Genomic DNA, 21,900 nt, shown 5'->3' with positions numbered 1-21,900 from the left:
CTAGGTGTGAGTTCACTCCCTTTCCCTGGGTCTCCCCAGGCCTGTCCCTTTCTCTCCCTGAGTGCTTCTGCTCCCCATCTCAATGTTCCTAAGCGCACCCGCCCGTCACTGATGCTTAGCAGCCCCTTATACACCTACCCACCACTTGCTTTGTCAGCTGCTGTCTCTCAAGGACATCAAACAATGGATAGCGACAATGGGAGGTACTTCCTTGTTGAATGAATAAACATCTGATGAACACACTGTGAAGGGGAAAATGAAAGACCCCAATGCTGGGAAAGATGGTGAGGTGACCCTTAGAGGCCTGTGGAGACTGGAATAGAAAGGGAAGGGACAGAGGAAAGAGGGTCAATTTGTCTGTTCTTCCCAGTTTAAACTGTCAGGAATTTGTGAAAGCACCAGCACTGCCCCCGGGAAGTCACTGCATGAAAGATTTGGCAGAGGGCATAGCCATCACTGCTGTAGTCACAAACATGCTGACAGGCAAGGGCACTGTTACTATCTGGGCCACTGCGCTTTACTGGGCCATGTATCCACTTCCTGTGAGTCTTCTCTCCTTGGTGTTTCTAACTCCCCCCACCCCTTCTGACCTCTTCGGGGCCCCAGGAATAGATGATTAAGGCTACAGACCAGATTGTAACCGATATCCTGATATCCTGGCTGCAGCTTTCCTGCTTAGTTTCTCGTTTAACCTATGCACACTCCATCCTTCCTTTCATCTGTAAAACCAAGACAATTACAGTAACTCAGAGGATTTTGATGAGGATTCAAGGCATCTGGGCCCAGCATCATTTTCTAAAGTGTTAGGCATATAGTAGGTGCTCACAGAAATGCTAGCTGTCATCATTTCATATACATTGACCTTTTATACTACTGTTATGTCTGATAAATGTATTTCATGGCAAAAACATAGCCAAACCTCAAGGTCTTCTAATCGGCATTTCCAAATCAGTGTCAGAGAAGTATATCTCACCTGCTCAGTGCCCAACTGGCACACCTGCCCCCCAGTGGGCAGCGCTCCACCCGCTAACATCAACCAGCCAGACTGTCCTCCACCCCCCCCCCCGCCCCGCCATGAGATCTCTGGGGCTCTGGAGACAGGGGACAAAGACCAAAGGAAGCCAGAGCCACTCAGCCACTCTTAAAAACTGTTCCTCTGCAGGCATGCAGGAATAAGCCTGTCCTTATGTTTGAGACATGGTAGAGAAATGAAATACTGAGGAAGGTTCGCACAGTTCAGTTTTTATTAAAGTAACAGAAGATGGGAAGCCAGAACACAATTCCTGTTGAAATAACACAATGGAGGAACCGTTTCTTCCATTATCACTGTGATTGGCCGTGCATGTGACAAGTGTCCTTCTGCCAGCCACAGTCCCTGACAATCGCAGCAGGAAACAGCAGCTCCGGGACTGACACGATGTGCCATAGAGAAGATCCGTGATCAGGCCCACCAGTCCCCTGAAGCCACCCGATGGAGCACCCATGCACAGATACATTCAGTGTCTTGGGTTTCTTTCAAAGGAAGTTTGTTACCCATCATACACAAACATAACAAGTCCAATGAGAAGGGAGGAACTAATTCCTAAGCTCATAATCGAAAATAAGAACCCAGCATTAGGGCTATTTTTTTCCCCAAGTGTCACAGTCCCAGACTTCCTGGTTTGGCAAACACCTTATCCATGCCTCAAGGAGCCGCAGGATGAAGGTGGCACAAGGCGCCAGGCTGTGACCATCCAGGCGGAAGCAGCCTCTTCCATTCCCGAATGCCAGCAGAGCTGCGGGCTGTCCTGCCCACCCTATCGGCAGACACAGCACAGCTGAGCCAGCAGGGGTGTTGGTCTCTAAATAGTGCAAACACTGAAAAAGTAAAAATACATTCCCACCTCCTTGCTTCTGCAGGCCAGCAGCCTTAAAAACTCCAGCTCACCAGATTATGAGTTTACCCAGTCTCCCAAGTTGATCCAACACGGTCGAAAGGGGGAGAATGGAGGTGAGTCAAATGGCACCTGTCCCAACACAAATAAAAACACTCTTTTTAAATGCCTTAATGGCAGATAAATACACAGCAACTGAGTCTGGAGTGTAGACACAGTTCAAAAAACAAACGAGTTCAGTGTAACTAATGTGAGTGTCAGCAATGCAAGGTTGAACACATTCTTAGCGGGGATCATGAGGCATGACCCCCGCTTTTAAAGTTCAGAAATAAGATGTGTCAAAGGCTGGGAGCAGTTAGAAGTTGCAGAAGAGCCAGGGGTGGGAATGAGAGAGAAGACTTGAAAATGCCGCAGAAGGCGCTGGAGGGTCAGCCCTTCCCTGGAGCCTCCCCACCAACAGCCTGCAGGGCTCAGAGTCTGCAGTGAGAGTCCCCAGAAGACCAGAACTCGGCAGCCCTGCTGAGCGCCCTGGAGCAGTCAGGCAACGCTGAGGAGTCCGTGCTGAGTCAGGCACAATGCTAGTCCCGGAGCAATTCAAGTGTTTTTGTGTGGTTTAATTCAGCAATCTCCCTTGAAGGTGGTGGAAGAGTCAGAGTCCAGGGGAAGAGACGCACCTACCTGGAGCTCTGAGAAATAGGTTTAGGGGGTGGAAGTGAGCGGTCAGGGAAGAGAGCCACAGGTGTGAATCACACTGAGAGTGAACCACAATAGAACGGAACTGCTTCGTTATCATGGACAATAAAAGCAATTCAAATATCCTGAAAAAATTATCTTATAAAAATATCTACATTAAAATTTGTAGCCTGAAAGCTATAGCTTCAATTTTATTTTTAAAAAAAGGCAATCTTTGAAAGAATCTGGCTCAGGAACCGACAAACACGACACCGTAACAGATATCAAAGTAAGACAGCTCAAAAAGCGTCGGAGGGGATATTGCAACTGGTTTGTCATGAAATAGAATAAGATATTCTTATTGCATAGCGGAAAATGAGGTCACTTTCATTTGCATAATACTGCGACTTTTGAGATGCTGAGATGCCATTGGGTACTTAAGAAAGAGAACTTTGAAATTCAGGGTCTGACTTATCCAAATCAGTATCCAGGTGGTGTCTAAGTTGCTTCTCACCTTGGGCCACAATTCCATTTCACCGCTGTGAGCAGACTGTAAATACACCACTGGCAGGCTGCATTTACCAGCAGCGGTGGCCACCTGTATCGGGAAATGGGGAGAGGAGGTTCACCTGCCTAAGAGCCAGCACAGACTTGAAAATAATCCTGCTATGTCCACTGCGGTGGAGAGGGAGAGAGAATTTCATCTGGTATAAAGAGGTTGTGGCTAGCATCTGGGGGCAGCTGGAGCAGATTGGCTTTTTGGTGATGACGTACCAGTGTTCTAATCCCCATGTAAAAGGACACATGTGGATGAAATGGACATGGCCTCAGCAGCACTCCGGCGCGGACAGTGCTTCCTGGGAAGGGAGATGTGAGGCAGAACCAGGAGCAGAACACGCCGCTGGCTAGCATCAGGGAGTGGGCCGCAGGGGCCGCAGCCCTCCCCCCCCCAGGCATGGAAGTCCCACTTCTGGGTGGTGGGGGAAGCAGGGAGGTCACCTTTTATCTGAAACTAAGAGCTATGTGACCAGCACACATCAGAACTTAACCCCCAACTTCATCCTGCAACAACACCACCGAAAGGAAGAAAGGAAGTCCCGCCCCTTCACTGAGCCAGGGTAGAGCTCTGGCCTGTGCCCAGTGACACCACAAAGCCCATGTCAAAGTGTGCCGAGGCTCCCCCAGAGCCTTCTTCCTGCCCTCCACCCGCCCTGTGGTCCAGCGGCTCCGACCTCACCGGGCTAGTGACGGCTCAACATCTACAGGAGAGCCAAATGCCATGTGAGCACACAGTCGATCCACCACGGGGCCACCGCATGCGGGTCTCCCCAGGAGTCTTCCTGGGCTCCCAGCTGTGGAGTAAGGCGGGGGGGGGGGGCGGAATTCTCTTGCAGTGTCAACCTGGAAGTAGCCTGCCTGTAGCAAACATCCAATGTCGGGGCTCAGAAAGCTCCTTGGCTCCCTAAGTAGAACCTGCCACCAGAAAGGGCTGAACTCCAGCCCCCAAGTGTGAGACCATGAGACCATGTTCCAGGAACAGGCTGGGAATTCTAACACCAGCAGCTTGCTCATTAGAGCACTATCACTTTATGGGGCTTGATTTTGAATGCAAATGGCTCTACATGCCCTCAAATACACCCCAGACGCTTCCAGTTCATTAACCATGTTTACCTGTGTTTTAGCAAAGGCTTGTCACGCTCTCCTTTTAAAATGCAAGCACCCCTGAGAGAGATCAAATATCCAGGGCCTCTCAGTATCTCCTCCTTCACAGGGGGAGCAAGGAGAAGGGGGCGCAGACCCTGGACTGGAGAGAGGCTGTGAGGCAAGAAAGATGAGGATCTCAGACAGACCTGACCTTTGTCACAATGTGCCAAGCCCAGGTTGGCACTGCCAGCTGCCCTTTTAGTACCATCATGTCTGAACCACACATGGCCCCACTGAATTCTGGGCACACCAATCTTTGGGCTGGGGGGCAGAGTGACCCTTCACTTATCCTCCAAACCAGAACCTTGCAAGTGCAATGAGCTGCTGTGAGTAAGCCTGGATAGGAAGTGTCCAGAAGCACCTCCTTTCCTGGGACCCCAGAAGCCGGATCCTCTCTGGGGCCATTCTGCGCACAGATCTGATCCTTGCCACCATGTGTGTGTTTTGCTTTTTATGTCTTTTTTCTCCAGTGTGTCACTTGGGGCTTCTCTGAAGAGAACATTTTCCCAGCTGAAGAGACAAAAATCTCCCAAGCTAGAATCCATGATATCAAAGATCAGTGTGACAGTTTGTCTGCTTCTTCCTGGGGGGGAGGGACTGGGCACCTGCTATTCCTCGTGCTAGCACAGAGGACGTGGGATGGACTGGGACACCCAGCTCCTCTGCAGACAGCAGCAGTAGTCAATGCTGGGCTGTGGGTGTGGCCACTGCACTGGCCCTCACCGGGGATTTCTGGACACTTCCTGTCCAACTGGACCACCAGAAGACAGCAGCTTCAGTAGTCTCAGGGGCCCCATGGGGCAAATGCAAAAGAGAGGTCTCTGTGATTTGATTTTTAGCATCATGTAAGGATCAGTAGTAAAGAAATCCAGTAGATCATCACACACACACACACATACACACACACACACACACGCACACGCACACGCACACACACGCACACGCGCACACACACACAATTTGACAGACACCATCTCTCTCTCTCTCTCTCTCTCTCTCTCTCTCTCTCTCTCTCTCTCTCTCTCTCTCCTACCCCCCCTCACACACACACACACACACACACACATACACACAGAGTTCTTTTATCTGTTGTCCCTGTAGCAACACACAAAAAATAAAGGTGCTGCCAAGCTACAAGGAACCCACTGCTCAGGGCAGTGGCTGAAACACCTCGGGGAGCAGGAGGTGGGTCCCTAGTCTTCGTGCCGGGATGCCACGTGGCCGAGTCCGAGGAGAGCAGTTCTCACTCCACTGCAGCCCAAGCACGTTGGCAGCAGGGGGCATCCAGTCCACGGCCTGCTGCTCTGAGGCACAGCAGCACCTTCCTTCCTCCACCTCCTGGCAGTGGGAGTTGGGGTCACAAGGGCTTGTGAATCACAGCAACACCTACAATGAAAACAGGAGAGAGTTGGCTTCTTCACTTCTTTGAAGTCGTTCATGAACTCCAGCAAAGTCCACAGTCACAGCCAAGGGAAAGGGGCGCTATTCGCACCCAGATATTAAAGCCTGGGGACTCAGGCTGCAGAGCGCTGTTCCCTATTTTCTCAGTCAAGTTCCTGGAAGACTCTGGCACCCACAAGTACAGCCCCTGGAGACACAGTGAGTCCCCCTACAGCATACACTGACTTCGCCTGTAGGACCTCCTCTTACCCCAGCACATCCCACACAAGAAACCCAGAAGTGCCACAGCCCAAATGGTGTCACTCAGAGAATGGATGAGGGATGCAATTCCACTTTTACAAACACTGACAAACTGGAAGGAACATGAGCTGATTTTGTGGAATTTAGAAAAGCTAAATGCAAGCCACTGGACACTGTGGCCTCAGGCAAGACCATTTCCCCTTCAGGTTCAGATCATATAATTTAGTATCACTGTACTGAAAGACCCCTCCCACACTAAGAATAACCTTCTTACCTGGGCAACCACAGACAATAATAAACCTATAGACACTCACCCCTCATTTCATCTAACTGATATGTTGGTGGAAAGTGACTGTAAGCTGGAGCGATAGCACAGCGGGTAAGGCGTTTGCCTTGCACGTGGCCAACCCGGGTTTGATTCCCAGCATCCCATATGGTCCCCTGAGCACTGCCAGGAGTAATTCCTGAAAGCAGAGCCAGGAGGAACTCCTGTGCATCGCCAGGTGTGACCCAAAAAGCAAAACAAACAAACAGAAAAAACAAAGTGACTGTAAGTGAAATTATGTGTAACAAAGGCAGATGGCTGGAAAATGTTGTTTCCTTCTTTAGTTAGGATTTCTGCTCATCAACATTATCACTATCATCATCACTGTCATCCCATTGCTCATCGATTTGCTCAAGAGGGCACCAGTAACATCTCCATTGTGAGACTTGTTGTTACTGTTTTTGGCATATTAAATATGCCATGTGTAGCTTGCCAGGCTCTGCCATGTGGGCAGGATACTCTCAGGAGCTTGCAGGGCTCTCCCAGAGGGGCAGAGGGATCGAACCCAGGTCGGCCGAGTGCAAGGCAAACATCCTACTCGCTGTGCTATCGCTCCAGCCCCATCAACATTATAATGAAACATTATTCAAGGACTTGCTGGCTATGCTTCTTCCTATATAGACGCATCTATGTGAAAGTCTAATCTACAGATCAGCTACTAAGAGACTAATAACAGTAACTATTGTTAAAATAGAATAACTAAGTACTATATATAGTAATAAAAGTCAAGTAAATGAAATCTTTCTCTCCAAATTTCTTATTGTCCATAACACTTCACACAGTGGTCACCTGTGTAACTGGTGACCTAGTAACTGAAACGGAAAACAACAAATAGTGGGAGACAATTACACTTGCAAAAGCATTCCAGAAGCATCTCTGAGTTAGCTTTAGCCTTGCTGAACCATATTCCATACATAATCTGAGAACTCAGAAGCAACCCTGAAATCCTGCTGCAATGGACTGAGGCTATCCGGAGGGTACTGCAGCTTGATTGAGCCAACGTCCCTCCTACTTGCCTCCTGCTAACAGAGACCTGCAAATCATGAGCTCAGCTTGCCATACCACCTCTCAGACCACTGGGAACCTAGTCCTGGCCAATATAATGAACAATGTGGTTCTGGCCGAGGCTACAAGGCCCAAGAGACAGCAGCTCCGATCAGTCAGGCTAGTTAAGTGAAGAGAGGGAAGCTCGTTCTTCATGACAGTCGGGACTGCCACCAGATGCCAAGCTGCCTCAAACAGATGTGCTCCTTCCATAGTTTAGCAAGGACCTGTTAGTTTTTCTGGTTCTTGCAACGGAACAAACTCCTAAGACTTAGAGATAAGGTCTAGGGCCTTAGAGTCTAACTGGAGCCTTATTCTGACATAATCCCTAGAGGAAAGGTTCTAGTCAAAGATGAAATTGAGAGGACACTGTGAAAAGAAACTCCAGGATATCCCAGCTAAGACAACTTAGCAGAGAAGCAAAGCTTAGAGATGGCAGACGCTGCGCCCTCAGACCTGACTCTGGGGTTAACCTGGGTGAAACTTCAGGCTGCTCTGGCACTACATGTCTTTTTTTTTTCCATTGAGGCCACTCTAGTGGTGCTTGGGTCCCAGGGGCTTCATCTGGTAAGTTTCTCTTTTAAAAAAGAAAAAAAGAAAGTGGGGCCAGATCAACAGTATAGCAAGCAAGGCACTTACCTTGCATCTAGACAACCTGGGTTCAATCCCTGCCACTCTGTATGGTCCCATACCGCCTCTAGGAGTTATCTCTGAGTGCACAGACAGGAGTAAGCCCTGAGCACTTCTGAGTATAGCCTCCAAACAAAAGTTCTGTATGAAAATGTGTTTCTTGAACTGCCTGTAAATTCTACCCTGTGTCAGACACATTAAATGCAATTATACTGTTATCCTCAACCGGAGGACTACTAAGAAGGTGTGACTGAATTGCAGAGGGAAGGGAACCCAGCCACAGCAACTGTCTGTGTGACATGACCCACCCGCACAATTACACCAAGCCCTGTCCCCTTCAGGAAGTGTTTCCTCTTGGCCAATCCTCCTGTGTCATGTTCTGAAGCATGCAGAGAACATTCCACTCTGTCCTTAAGTGCTCAATAATCATGACTCCCTATTGCATGTATACAGGTCTTAGCTTCACATTCTAGTTACTGAGGAGGCTGGCATAAGACATGCCAGGACTGGTGATAAAATTCTGAGCCTTCTTATGACAACACAGGACAGATAGGAAGTGACGTTCCTGGAACACAGAGCTAGGAATTCTGAGGCTAAATTCAGGATGGCTGCAGAACCAAGTGCTAAACCTGGGCTTTTGTTCTGGGCACAGAAGAAAGGAATGGTAACAGGTGACAGCTGCCTGCCACCCTAAGGGAGCACTCAGTCCTGAGTTCTGCAAACACAACCCACCCATGCCTAAGCCCCACAACACAAGAAAGGACCCCAAGGAACACTGGGCTGCTGACCTGCATAGCTCCGCCCCGTGCTCATGTTGGTCGGCAGCAGGGTCCACTTGTCGGTGACAGGATTATAGTACTCCACTGATGCTAGGTTGCAGGATCCGTCATCCCCGCCAACCACATACAGGAGCCCGTTCACCGCGCAAACCCCTGGAATCAAACAGAAGCCATCAGCATGAGTGTCAAGGGCATGTGGTTTAAGCCCAAAGGCCCTGTAGTTGAGGCCATGAGCACATTCCAGGCACCCCCATTTACACGTCTACTCATCAGCAGCAGGTTTGCAAGCAGGTGACATGCCTGAACGTCACCTGCAGATCTTTGTGGCTCAGGGAGATGAGGTAAGCTCATGCTAACATAGGGCAAGGAGGCAGAGCCACCTACTGACATGGACCAGAGCAGGGTTCTAAGAGGAACCAGCTTCTAGGGGAGCCAGGCTCCAGGAAACAATCCCCAGAACCCTCGGGGGCAATCACTCAGCAGGAAAGGAAGGAGGCAGAGGACTGTCCCCGTGGAGAATCCAGCAGGGGCCTCGCGAGCTCACAATGGCTGGCCTGGCAAAGGAAGGAGAGTGCCAGGGCCACGTCCACGCAGCCCTGTGCTCGGCCACATAAGGCAGCTCTGGGGGCACTGACGCTGACCTCGGTGCTTTTTTGGCAGTCATGTGCAGTGGGGTCACCCCTCTCTAGGGGGAGAAGAACCCTCCAAAGCTAAGTGGAGACCCTGGGCTTTCATGGCTCCGAGGTCTCCCTTAGCTCGGCAAGTGGACGCGCCTTGTGCAGGGACCAAGTTCAGACCTGCCTGCGGGAGTCTCTCCCTACAGGCCCCCCGAGCCCACTGTGCCCCGGGGGTAAAGCCCTCACATTACCTGCATTGCGCCGGCACATGTTCATGTCAGCCACTTGCTTCCAGGCGTTTGTTCCGGGGTCATAAACCTCAACGCTCTTTCTCACCAAGGGCCCGTCGTGCCCACCTGTGGCGTACAGCTGCCCACTGAGGACCCCGACCCCTGCAAGGCAGACCACAGACCTCCAGCCACACGCCAGATGTAGGCACCAAAGCCGCAAGACCTGACATCCTGCCTGGGAGCACCTTCCTTGGGTTTTTTTGGGAGGGACACTCAGCAGTGCCCCTGTTTCCCCAGATGAGCCTCAATGTCATCATGTGTGAAACCAGACACCTAAAATACCCAACCTGGAAGCTTACAATGTAATGTAATGTTATAACAATCGCTGTCACTGTCATCGATTTGTTCGAGCAGGCACCAGTAACGTCTCTCATTGTGAGACTCATTGTTACTGTTTTTGGCATATCGAGTACACCACGGGTAGCCTGCCAGGCTCTGCCGTGTGGGCTTAATACTCTCGGTAGCTTGCCAGGCTCTCCGAGAGGGGCAGAGGAATCGAACACAAGTCGGCCACATGAAAGGCGAACGCCCTACAACTGTGCTAATGCTCCAGCCCTTATTATAACAACAGTTATATGAAAACAATAGTTATATGAAAATATGTGTGAAAATAGTTATATGAAAATCTGTGTGCACATGCACCTCTAAAAGCATCAATCTGTGTGTATGTAACACTAGGGAAGAGAAGGGTCGTGTTAAAAAAAAAAAAAAGAAAGAAAAGACTGGAAAAAACACCACCACCTCGGGCAGAGAGGTACATTGGCCAATATAATGGAAAGGGCGTTTGTGTTGTGCACAGCAGACCTAGGTTCAATCCCTGGCACCACATGTGGTACCCTGAGTCCTACCAGGAGTGATCCGTGAGCACAGAGCCAGGAGTAAGCCTGAGAACAGCCAGGTGTGGCCTAAATACAAAAAATAAAATGCCCACCATAACCTTGAAAGCAGCGATTCCCTGTCCTTCTTGCAAAGCTACAGCTATACTGTTTCCTTGTCCCAAAGTGTTGCATGACTTTTACTCCTCATGTTGAGAGAGTAGAGACTGAACCATGATGTGGGTGTGCTGGGGTCAAGCCTGCAAGATGATCCTGCCCCAGATGCCTGACAAAGACAGAATGTTCCAGTGCTTTGACTGCATCTCTTATAGGCTCTTGCAGACCCTTTTAAAGCCCCTTGACACAGGTCAAAGATGAGAAAGGCAGAAGAGAGTGCAACTGGGCCCTAGAGGGAGGCAGCCACCTGGTGCCACAACACAGAGCTCAGGACCTGGGCCTGAAACTCGCCTGCATGGTGAACCTGCCCCTCCAGGGCCTCAGCTTTCCAATCTGCAAAATGAGGTCATTGGACTACATCAAGGGTCCCAGAGGATTACTCCAGTCCTTGGACAGCTGCATTTCAAGCAGCTGGGTAGCCATTTTTTTGTTCATTTGTTTTTGAAACACAGGTTCCTCAGTCTCACTCTCTAAGAGGGCTGATCTAGAATTTGAAAAAAAAAAACAACACCAACACAGGGGGCTGGGCTGGGCAGACAGCGCCAAGGACTGCAGCTCTCAGATACAATGTCCTGCCAACAGCACTGAGCTGGTCTTACCCACATCTGTTTGCCTGGCTCTGAAGGTAGGGTACTCTCAACAAATACCCTGTGAATGGCAAAATCTGTAAATCCAATCCAGCATCCATGCTGCCAGGCTGCCTGCGGTTGCCCCAGGCGAACAGCAGATGGTGGTGTTGGATCAAAATAGCGCATGGATCTGGTCTAAAAATTCAGTGTGTTCCCCCGCCGCCTCCGTGTGCTGCAGAACTCCCACAGCCTGGACAGAGGCCTCTCTCCCCCATACCAGCACTGCCACGGCCACTCTTGGAAGGAGCAAGCAGCCTCCAGAAACTGTAGTCTCCCGGGACCCAGAGCCATCACGGCTCCACACGGGCCTCCACATAGCCTGGGTGATATTTCCTGAGGCCACACACGCTGCTCCAGCTGCTCTCTCTGAACACACGCTGCTACCTCAAGGTGCACAGGATTTCTAGGAAGTACAAGGACGGCTCTATGCAGACTCCGTACCCTGAACTCCCCGAGAACTGTGTGAACGGAGAAGAGCTGCGGTGGGAGGGAAGGTAACAAACTGGCCATGCATCTCATGTTGGTGAGGCCAGCTCGAGGGAGCTTGGGGCCAGGCCCACAGTTGTAGAAGAAGACCAACGTCAAACACAGGTATCCAGGCACCCGTTCCATGTTCAGGAGGGGCCAAGTGGGCAGGGTCAGCAGGGACAGGCAACCTCGAAGGAGCAATCTTGACACAAAGGCTTCTGAAGTGGAATCATGAACCTTTTTCTATTCTACCCAGTAAATGCACAAAAGTACTCAGAATTCACTGTCACTGTCATCCCGTTGCTCATCGATTTGTTCGAGCAGGCACCAGTAACGTCTCTCATTGAGAGACTTATTGTTACTGTTTTTGGCATATCCAATACGCACGGGTAGCTTGCCAGGCTCTGCCATGTGGGCAGGATACTCTCGGGAGCTTGCAGGGTTCTCCGAGAGGGGCGGAGGAATCAACTCGGATTGGCCGCATGAAAGGCAAACACCCTACCGCTGTGCTATCACTCCAGCCCACTCAGAATTCAGAATTCAAAAACTCAAATCATTTTAAAGTAATGCTGGGGGAGTGGTTATGTGTTTGGTACTATAAAACAAGATTCCAGATCAATCTCCAAAATAACACACACGCAAAACAGCAGATAGTAATGTGAGGGCAGGCAAGGGAGGCAACTCCCAACCAATTGTGCTTCTCCTCCCAGAAGCCCTCCAGTCTTGCTGCAAGGCCAGGCTGGTCATTACTGCCCACAGGAACAGGAGCAAGAGCCAGTGTCCCTTCCCAGAGCCTCTGCCTCCCCTCCTGGGCTCTGTCCTTAGGCCCCGGAGATGATGGCAGAAGACAAAGCAGGGAAGGAGAAACTGTTACTCCACTTCCTGGAAATTCCCAAAGGACACGGTGCTCCGGTCTCCCCGCAGGAAGCGGAAGAGGCCGGTGTCTGGGAAGGCATTCTTTCCACGTGTGGGGCGATAGGGGTTGAAGGGACAATATTCATCTCTACATGCGAGTATTTCAACCACCAAGACAGAAACGCTACCCAAGGAAGTGTGGGCATGTCCGTGGAGGGCCAGGACAATGTGAGCCCTTCAGGACAAGAGGAATATCGGGGGTCGAGGAAGCTAACGGACAGATCTGAGTGGGCATCTTTACTCTGCCAGTTACTAGCAAGTTATTCAACCCAGGATCCACTGACTTTCTAAGTCTGATTAGTGGAACTACAATTAGATCAGCGTTTTGGGTTTCAGTTTTGGTGCCATGCACTGCAGTGCTTGGGGTGAATCAGGACTTTGTGCTCAGATATTGCTCCTGTTAGGCATGAAGGAACCATGTGGCACTGAAGATCAAATCTCGGTATACCACATGCAAAGCCTGTGCTCCAGCTATCTGAGCTACCTCTTTGGCCCTGGATCCACTTTTTAGGGCTGTCATGAAGATTACGTACAAAGAGACACAGGAAATGCTGCGTAGGGCAGCACCTAGCACAGAGCAAGCCTTTACTCTGAAGGTATGCAGAGACCTCCCAGGAAAGAGGGGGAGTGAGGATGAAGAGAACATGATCTCATCCGTTTGCTTAGCAAAGGAATCCATCCCCTGGGAAAGGGAAACTTATAAATGTTCTAAAACCAGAGAGGTTTTAGTGGGATTTAGTGGGATTATATGCATTGAAAGGAAAGGAGGGAGAGGAGTGTGAGAAGAGAAGGTAGAATGGTAAACTGCTGTCAGGTAAAATCTGACACAGCTCCCCTGTGACCATCCCCCTGACCCCCATACCTGCGCCGCTGCGGCGGGTGCTCATGTCTGCCACATATGTCCACTCGTTGGTCGCTGGGTTATACTGCTCCACAGTGCTCAGGCACTGTCGGGAAGCACCATCGTAGCCCCCGACAGCATACAGCTTCCCTGGAATAGAAAGAGTCGCTGAGGGCAACACCAGGGTCCCCGACACAACACTGGGGGCAGAGTAGTCAAAGTTCCACTTGAACCCACTGGGGCACCCACTCCATCAGTGCTCAGGGCTTCTTTCCTCTGGAATACCACCAGCTCGCTCCCAATTAGCCTAAGCATCCTTCTCGTCCCTATTTCTTCCTTTCCCTTAAGTCACAAGTTCCTCAAAGGCAATGCTGAGCTTCTCCCTAGGTAAGTATCATAAATACCCAGCACACGACCGTGACCTGCACTGCTGCGGCTCCACAAACCCTCGCCAGTAAACTGCAGCAACTCTACTCCAGAATTATGCACCAGGACAGAGAAAACCAGAAGGCCCCATCTAGCGGCAGGCGGGCTCAAGGTAGCAAACAATGAAAAGAAAAGTGTTCTCAAAAGCCCGTGTCTTGTAGTCCTTTCACAGCGCAGGAAGGTGGAGCTTGCAAAGAGTCCTGGGCACTGACACTGGGGTGGCTGGAATGTATCTCTAGACTTCTGAGGTCTCTGAGCCATGCCCAAGAACTACCTATTGCAGAATTCAAATGCCTTGGACTTTAGTATCCGAGCACATTCTTTCACATGGGCATGAGGCTGGACCAAAGGGGAAGAAGCTGGTATTGATCTATCCCAAAGCAGTGACTCAAATGTTTGAGGTCTAACACGTGGTCTCAGAAAGCAGTAGGAGGATCTCACATGTGTAGGTTGAGGCCAGAGAATCCTTCTTTACCCGTAAGGGTTTCAGACCTATGGGGGACCATGAGATTGTAACGGGGACACCTGCGATAGACTAAACACCCCAATACAGACCCATCGACTACAGTTAGTTTATCAAAAGTTTGTTTTGTTTCTTTCAATCATCAACATGTAATTTTCTTAACAGAAATACCAAGAGTAAAACTTCTATGGGAAATCCGCAACTCCTTTAAATTAGAAAGAGACTCTTGGGGTCAAACCAAGACTCTGCTGTCAGACATACTGTCATATGTCAAATGCCAAAATGTCAAATAATGTCTTCCCTTATCATCACTAAACCTGATCGTGCTTTCTGCTTCCTGTCAATGAGCCCTTCCAAAAGAAAGAAGGCCCCAGTTCCCAGTTCTGCTTCACTCCAGCCTGAGGAAGCATAGCTGGTTCAAAGGGCGCAGGGCCTGGCCATTCCCGTGGCGTGGGGAGGCTCAGGCGCCACACCCAGCTGCCCACGTCCCTAACTCCCGGCCCCCCCAGAAGGAAAAAGGCCTGAGAGAGAAGCATGTGAGAGATCCTGATGGCAACCCCTCATTCTCCTAACACACACTCCGCTCTGCTGGGAGCTTCTGCCTGAAGTTCAATGCTTACTGTCCCCTTTCCACAGAAGGGGCTTTCCAAGGCAGCTGGCAACACGTTCCCCTGAGTGCCTTTCACTGCCTCAGCATCATCCGGACTACCGTACAGGAAGGAGATGCAAGAGGGAGGTGAATTTCTGTGGAGGACACTTATTCTACAGGGTCATGGAGAAGCAGAGGCCATTTAAGATGCTCTCCTCACATTCTCACCCAAGCTGTAACTTAGCCTCTGTGCCTTGGGACAGCCCAGAGCCAAAAGCACTCCAAATCCCGAACAGGAAAAGAGAAACAAATTCCTCCACATCAGAGCATGCTACAAGACAGTCGTTCTACATCTGAAGCAAGCTCACAAAAGCCTTTGTCAAGGTGAGTGCTTTAAAATACAACCAGGACAAGCCCAGCATTTTTTTTTCTCTGTTAACATGGGATTTATTTTTTTTAATTAGTTTATTTTTAATTAGAGAGTCATCGTGAGGGTACAGTTACAGATCCATACATCTTTGTGCTCATGTTTCCCCCATACAAAGTTCGATAACCCATCCCTTCACCAGTGCCCATTCTCCACCACCAGTAAACCCAACATCCCTCCCCCCCTCCCCAGTCCCGTCTCCCCCCACCCCATCCTGCCACTATGGCAGGGAATTCCCTTTTGTTCTCTCTCTCTGATTAGGTGTTGTGGTTTGCAATAAAGGTGTTGAGTGGCCATTGTGTTCAGTCTCTAGTCTGTATTCGGCCCGCATCACCCTTCCCCCACATGACCTCCAACCACATTTTACTTGGTGGTCCCTTCCCTGAGTTACCCAGAATGAGAGACCAGCCTCCAAGCCATGGAAACAATCTCCTGGTACTTATTTCTACTATTCTTGAAGCCCAGCATTTTAAAATACAACCAGGATGGTGCTTCCTCTAACCCCCATTAGTAATTCCAACATACATCAGTTGCAAGTGACCCACTTGGGGTTTCTCCTGGAGTCCTTACCCAGGGAAGCTTTTTTTTTTTTTTTTTTTTTTTTTTAGGGCCTGCTTTCGTGGTTGACATTCCTAGCTGAGGAATCAAGGAGAAATAGGACGACAGAGTTAAGTAACACACTTATATTTGGCAGACAATCAATTTGTATTACGCTAGAAAGATGAGATGGCAAAACTAGTATACCGTGATGAAAGGACAAAATCCTTGCACTACGATGCCTTGTTTAGTGTGTTAGGGGGAAAGTGTATTTGTAAATACACAGACGGCTGTGGAGCAGAAGGACCGAAAACGGTGTTCATGTGCCTGTCCAAGGATGGTGCAGAGCTGCACAGAAGCCCCGCCTCCCAGTCGAAGCCTCACCTCCCCAACAGAAACTCCGCCTCCCAGTCGAAGCCCCACCTCCCCAACAGAAGCTCCGCCTCCTAGTCGAAGCCCGACCTCCCCAACAGAAGCTCCACCTCTCAGCTGCTTTGGACCCTGTTGCGGGCCAGGATGGCTGCCAGAGCCCCCAGACAAGGCCCGGTCTCCTTACCCTCGACCACACCTACGCCCACGCTGCTCCTCCGCGTGTTCATGGGGGCCACGAAGAACCATTCATTGGTCTTATAGCTGTAGGCTTCCACCGACGCCAGGCCTAGGAGACAAAAGACTCAAGATGTGTGTGGCTCGGGTCTCAGCCTGCAGAGCTGACAGGCAGAGGCGGGGTGAGTGCAGATCTGGGGGTGGGAAGCTGCGGGTGTGGCTGAATTCCCCTGCCTCACCACATGGGCCTGGCAGCACTCTGGGACATATCAGGGTGATCTATCTGGGGTACCACTGATGCTGAAGCTGAGCTGTGAGAAGAGATGGGATGTAAATGAACACTCTGAAAATGTCAACAGTTACACTCAGAGAATGGAGTCCTGGGGTCACAGCACTCCTGTTCTCACCTTCTTTCCCTCCTCTTCCTGGGCCCTAAAAGCTGGGAGTTGGCTGTAGGATAACATTGGGTTTGTCCTTTTAGCCTTGCCACAGGGAACTTAGTTTACCTTTAATCAATGTCCTTTCTGTATGGACACAGGAAGACAGTTAATAATATGCTTTGTAACCTGGGAGCTGATTGACTCCAATAATATTTACTCCTGGGCATCTGCTTTCTCCACTCAGTTGCCCTTAGTTCCTAGCACCCAATGAGGGACAGAATGGACCCAGGGCAAGCTGTTAGCTACCCTGGCATCAAAATGGGCCAGGTCAAAGTGCCATAATACTCAACTATAAGTTGAGAACATAGTCATAGACAAATGCTGTCATGGTCCAAAAGTAACAACAAGACTAGGACCCTGATGGGGTTAGGAAGACTAACCTGGCCTGAGGACTGCGGTCTGGAATATATAGTGAATGTCCTCAGGAAGAACCAAACTTTAAGTCTGATATATCTCTTACTGTGCTCATACAGAATGACACTGCTAGAAATATTAGAAGCAAATTTACTATAACTATTTAAGTGGATTACTAGATGAGGAAGGAAGAAAGTGACACACTCTTGTTTGGATCCCACCCTTGAGCAGATCTCCTAGTAATCTGGAATAATCTCCTTAGATGAGATTTTGTTAATCTCCTGGAGAAATGGTCTTACCCTTCTTTGTTGATTTGTTAATGTTCAACCCACCTTTGTGTCACCGTCCTATGTGATTGCTATATAAACTAAGACTGTAAGTGGGAGAGGGGGCAGAGGCAAGACAGAAGGGCAGAGGTAAGACAGAAGCAAGGAGAAGAGACAGAAGTGGAGAGAGAAGACACAGAAGCAGAGAGAAGACACAGAAGCAGAGACAGAGAGAGGTCAGAAGAGACCAGAGGAGAGACTACAGAGACAGAGATAGAGAGACAGACAAAAGAGAGCACAGTGGCACACACAGAAGCAGAGCACAAGGAGGAGCCATCCCGATCCGGTCCATACACAGCGGCTCGAGAGCACTGAACGCGAGCAGTGAGAAAGAGAGCGCCGCCCTGAAAGCCCACGGACAACACAACACACATCACATCTCCCCCTTTGTAATTTTTTACAGTTGGCAACTTGCTAGACTTTCTGAAAGAGCCCAAACCGCGGATTCCTGAAATGGCTTTGCTTAGCTGAGACATGAGTTACGTGAGTTACCCTTCTGTTTGCTGCTACCTGGAACACAAATGTGTCTGCTGGACTGTAACAGTTACCCTGTGATTAGGAGGTTAAGGCCAAAAGATTCCTAAAGAACTTGGCCCCTGATCCTTGATCAACTAGACCAAGTCTAAACTTCAACTTCAGGACTTCTTCTTTCATAACTGAAGCAAAGTCTCTCATTTATTTAAATCAGAATTTGGTCATGGTTTCTGCTTTTAGCAGAAAGCTATTCCTATAAAACCTCAATGCCTTACTAGACACACATTTGTTCTCTCTATTCCCATATCCAGCTTACTTGAGGTAGCTTCCGGGGTGGGGAGTAAAGACCCCAGAAGAAAATAAGTGAGGCAAAGAGAAAGCTGGGAAATGTCAGCAACTTGTGAAGACACAAATGAAAATTCTCATTAAAAAAAAATCATTTCTGACATCTGTGGGAGCTAAATGATATCATTTGAATTCAACAGAGTCACTCTCTATAGAGACATTTGCCTAGAGCTTGAGGGAGAGAAGAGCTCTCCTCAAGTCCATGTTTACGAAGTATCATTCCAGCCTTGCAGTAGATTAAAACCAGGGCTAAGGGAGCTCACCGGCAAGGCAGGGCCTTGCAAAGGCAGCAGGAAGAACAATGGACAAAGCTTACACGGCATGAACCAGGTTCCTTCCTCGGGCTGAAACTCAGCAAACTTCTCACCCACAGACCCTTCAAGTTCCAATCCTATGGAAAGCTAAGGCCTCTCCCTGGCCTTCTGGTCTCCTCTTGTAAGTCAGTGGGGTTCCTAATCACTGGAAAGGATAAAGGGGCCTCTGCTCAGGTTGAGATCCTTCCCAGAGGCTTAGAAATGATCGCATGTGAGCACCGACAGAGGTGAGCTGTCTTGTGGCAAAAGCCAGAGGGAGAGAAGGTTGGTCCAAGAACGTATGGGAGGAGTCAGGGCTGCACGAGGGGAGTCCCAGCTGGGAGGGGGGGTTGGGCTTCTACCTGTACCTACCAGTGCTGCCATCAAAGCCCCCCACTGCGTAGAGTAGGTCATTGAGCACGGCGGCGCCCAGCGTGCTTCGGCGCTCCTGCATGCTGGCGATGGACGTCCACTGGTCCTTCACGCCGTCATACACATCCACGGTGCGTACTCGCAGGGAGCCATTAAACCCGCCCACAGCGTACACATGGCCCGCCATGAAGACCACTCCTGTGCACAGGGAATCAAGGCACTGAGGTCAAACAAGGGTGAGGGGTTGCTCCCCTGCGCAGCTGAGTGACAAGGAGGGACACAGGGCAGGTAGGTGGATAACTTCCCACCAAAAGGAATCTCTACCTTCAGATATGTAAAAGTCATGGTGAGATTCACAGGGTTTCATTTTGTTTTGTTTTATGTTTTGTTTGGGGACCACTTCTAGAAGATGCTCAGGGGTTCCTCCTGGCTCTGCACTCAGGAATTATTCCTGGTGGTGTTTAGGGGACCATATAGAATGCTGGGGGTTGAACCCGGGTCAGCCACGTGCAAAGCAAGTACCTACCTGCTGTACTATCTCTGCAGCCTGAGATTCACAGGCTTCTGTGTTTGCTGCTGTCATTTTTGTGGGGGGGCTGGGAGGGTACAGGGGTTATTGTTGTTGGGCCACATTCAGAAGTGATCAGAATGATTCCTGGCTCTGTGTTCAGGAATCATTCCTGGCAGTCCTTGGGGTTCCAAATGGAATGCTAGGGACCAAACCTGAGTTGGGCGTGTGCAAGGCAAATGCCTAACCTGCTGTCCTATCTCTCCAGTCTCTCATTTTGGTTGATTAAAACAAATGCCTGGATCCGCTTGAAGTCCCAAACAGCATAAGAACTGACCCCAGATGGGAGAGCCAGAAACGTGGTCAGGTAGGGGTGGTGAGTGGAGAGGGTGCTGCACAGGTGCTGGGGGAGGCAGAAGCAGGCCGCCTGGTGCCAGGTAGGAATGAGCTGCGGAGAGACGGGTCATGTGAGGCAGTTCTGCTCACCTGCTCTGCATCTCCTGGAGGGAAGCTCAGCGATCTGGTCCCATCGGTCCTCCTCAAAATCATAGCACTCCACACTGCGGATTGCCTTGGGCGCCTGGCCTCCGACCACAATCATGACCTCCAGAAAGACAAGTGGACATTAGCCATGTCTTCCCGCCATCCAGAGTCATGGGTGACCCATCTGTGGAACTGCAAACTGCTTAGAAATGAAGGAGGTACCTACCAGTTTACAGAGAGAGAGAAAATGAACCCGCTTCCCCGAATCACATACAAGTAGGAAGAGTCAAGTCTCAGGAGCATCCTCCCGCACAAACCCAGTCATCAGGTGTGTACCTCCCAACTGCCCCTGCTCCTGGCCATGTGGGGACACATGTAGTCACCCACTCAGGGCATTTCCTGTCATCTCAGGTCCTCAAGGATTGGGATGGGAGTGTGTGGGAGGGGAAGCTAGGGAGCACATTTTTAGCCCCAACTTGTACCTATTTCAGAATAGAGTACAGAATTTAGATGCATTCTTAGAGTAGAAGGATGTCCCAAATATGGCTGAATGCACAGGCTACAAGGGAGCACTGTTCAGTGAAGTATGGGAAACCACTTATGGTGTCCTGGAAAATTGTCCTTACTTCCACAAGTCAGGTCAGAGCTACCATGACCAGGCTGGGTGTGTGTGTTATCACTCACTTGTCACCGCAATTCTATCATGTAGATACTTCAGCCATGCTGACAAATAAGAAAAGAAAGCTCCAAGAACAGAGGAGGGCTGGCCGCAAGTCACCAATGGAGACAGACAAGCCAAGGATACCTGACGCGGTGCTGACGTCAGCCCCATGCCTCTGCCGCTCCTGCCTGGCCCACCCACACAGCTTCACAGCCATGTTTTCAAATCACAAGGCACGGTTTCAGCAGTGAGTCATGAAGTTTATTTCTTTAGAGAGAGAAAGAGCCCTCATTCACATAACTTTCGTGACAGCACATTGCCACTGCTCTACTTCATTGTAAGATATTACTATTAATCTCTTGAGCCTAATGTACACATTACACTTTATCAGAGGGATGAACGTACAAGACAAAATTCATAGTGTTTACAGGGTTCAGTACATCCTACAGTTTTAGGCATCTGCAGAAGGTCTTGGAATGCACCTTGCTGGGACAAGGAGCTGCTGTAAGAATGGTCACGGTGTTCTTTTCACGTCCTCACAAAGCACAGTGATTATTTGGATCTGTGTGCACCCACAGGAGTGCGTGCCCCCAGTACCTATTATCCTCTGTATGTGGCAGGGATGACTACTGCTCAGGATGAATCATATATTTCCCACATTCTAGATTCAGGCTTACCCGCTAGCAACATGGAATGGCACTGGCCATCAGAATCAGCCTGTGCTATCTGCAGCCAAATGTGGGGAACCAACAATCCCAAACTCAAAATTCAGTTCTGACTCCTAGAAGATTCCCAAGACACACAATCCAGGCATCGAGCAGCAGCACCAGCAGCTTGCTTCCAGATTTCAGTTCTGCATGGGACTCTCCCTTCAGTCCTTGGCTGAGCGGCTCTGCTTGGGGTTCACAGCAGCCTTCCTCAGAGAAGAGCTGGAGTCTACATTATGTTCCACCTGTGGCTCTGCTCATATTAGCAGCCAGGAACAGTTCCACAGCCTCAGCAAGCCTCTACCCATGTCCAAATTCCTGGGCAGGGCTCAAGGTTTATTTTTTTTTTCTTTTTGGGTCACAGCCGGCGATGCTCAGGGGTTACTCCTGGCTCTGCACTCAGGAATCACTCCTGGAGGTGCTCAGGGGACCATATGGGATGCTGGGAATCGAACTGGGGTCAGCCATATGCAAGGCAAATGCCCTACCGCCATGCTATCGCTCCAGCCCCCAGGGCTCAAGGTTTTG

At 49.9% G+C, this 21,900-nt stretch overlaps 1 protein-coding gene across 2 annotated transcripts in view; it reads right to left on the bottom strand.

Annotated features, from left to right (window-relative positions):
- Window positions 1–1,226: 1,226 nt before the first annotated feature.
- Window positions 1,227–21,900, bottom strand: part of KLHL3 (kelch like family member 3) — a 129,674-nt gene continuing 109,000 nt past the window's right edge. For both annotated transcript variants that reach the window (XM_004609887.3, XM_055141530.1), the window contains 7 exons: window positions 20,008–20,125; window positions 19,014–19,211; window positions 16,420–16,521; window positions 13,443–13,571; window positions 9,538–9,678; window positions 8,679–8,822; window positions 1,227–5,636 (listed from right to left, as the gene is read on the bottom strand). In XM_004609887.3, the coding sequence (XP_004609944.1) occupies window positions 5,608–5,636; window positions 8,679–8,822; window positions 9,538–9,678; window positions 13,443–13,571; window positions 16,420–16,521; window positions 19,014–19,211; window positions 20,008–20,125 (861 nt within the window). In that variant the 3' untranslated portion in view covers window positions 1,227–5,607. The remainder of the gene's footprint in view (window positions 5,637–8,678; window positions 8,823–9,537; window positions 9,679–13,442; window positions 13,572–16,419; window positions 16,522–19,013; window positions 19,212–20,007; window positions 20,126–21,900) is intronic.

The sequence above is a fragment of the Sorex araneus genome, chromosome 6, assembly GCF_027595985.1.
Source record: "Sorex araneus isolate mSorAra2 chromosome 6, mSorAra2.pri, whole genome shotgun sequence".
Taxonomy (NCBI): domain Eukaryota; kingdom Metazoa; phylum Chordata; class Mammalia; order Eulipotyphla; family Soricidae; genus Sorex; species Sorex araneus.
This window is presented reverse-complemented; position numbering and strand designations above follow the sequence as displayed.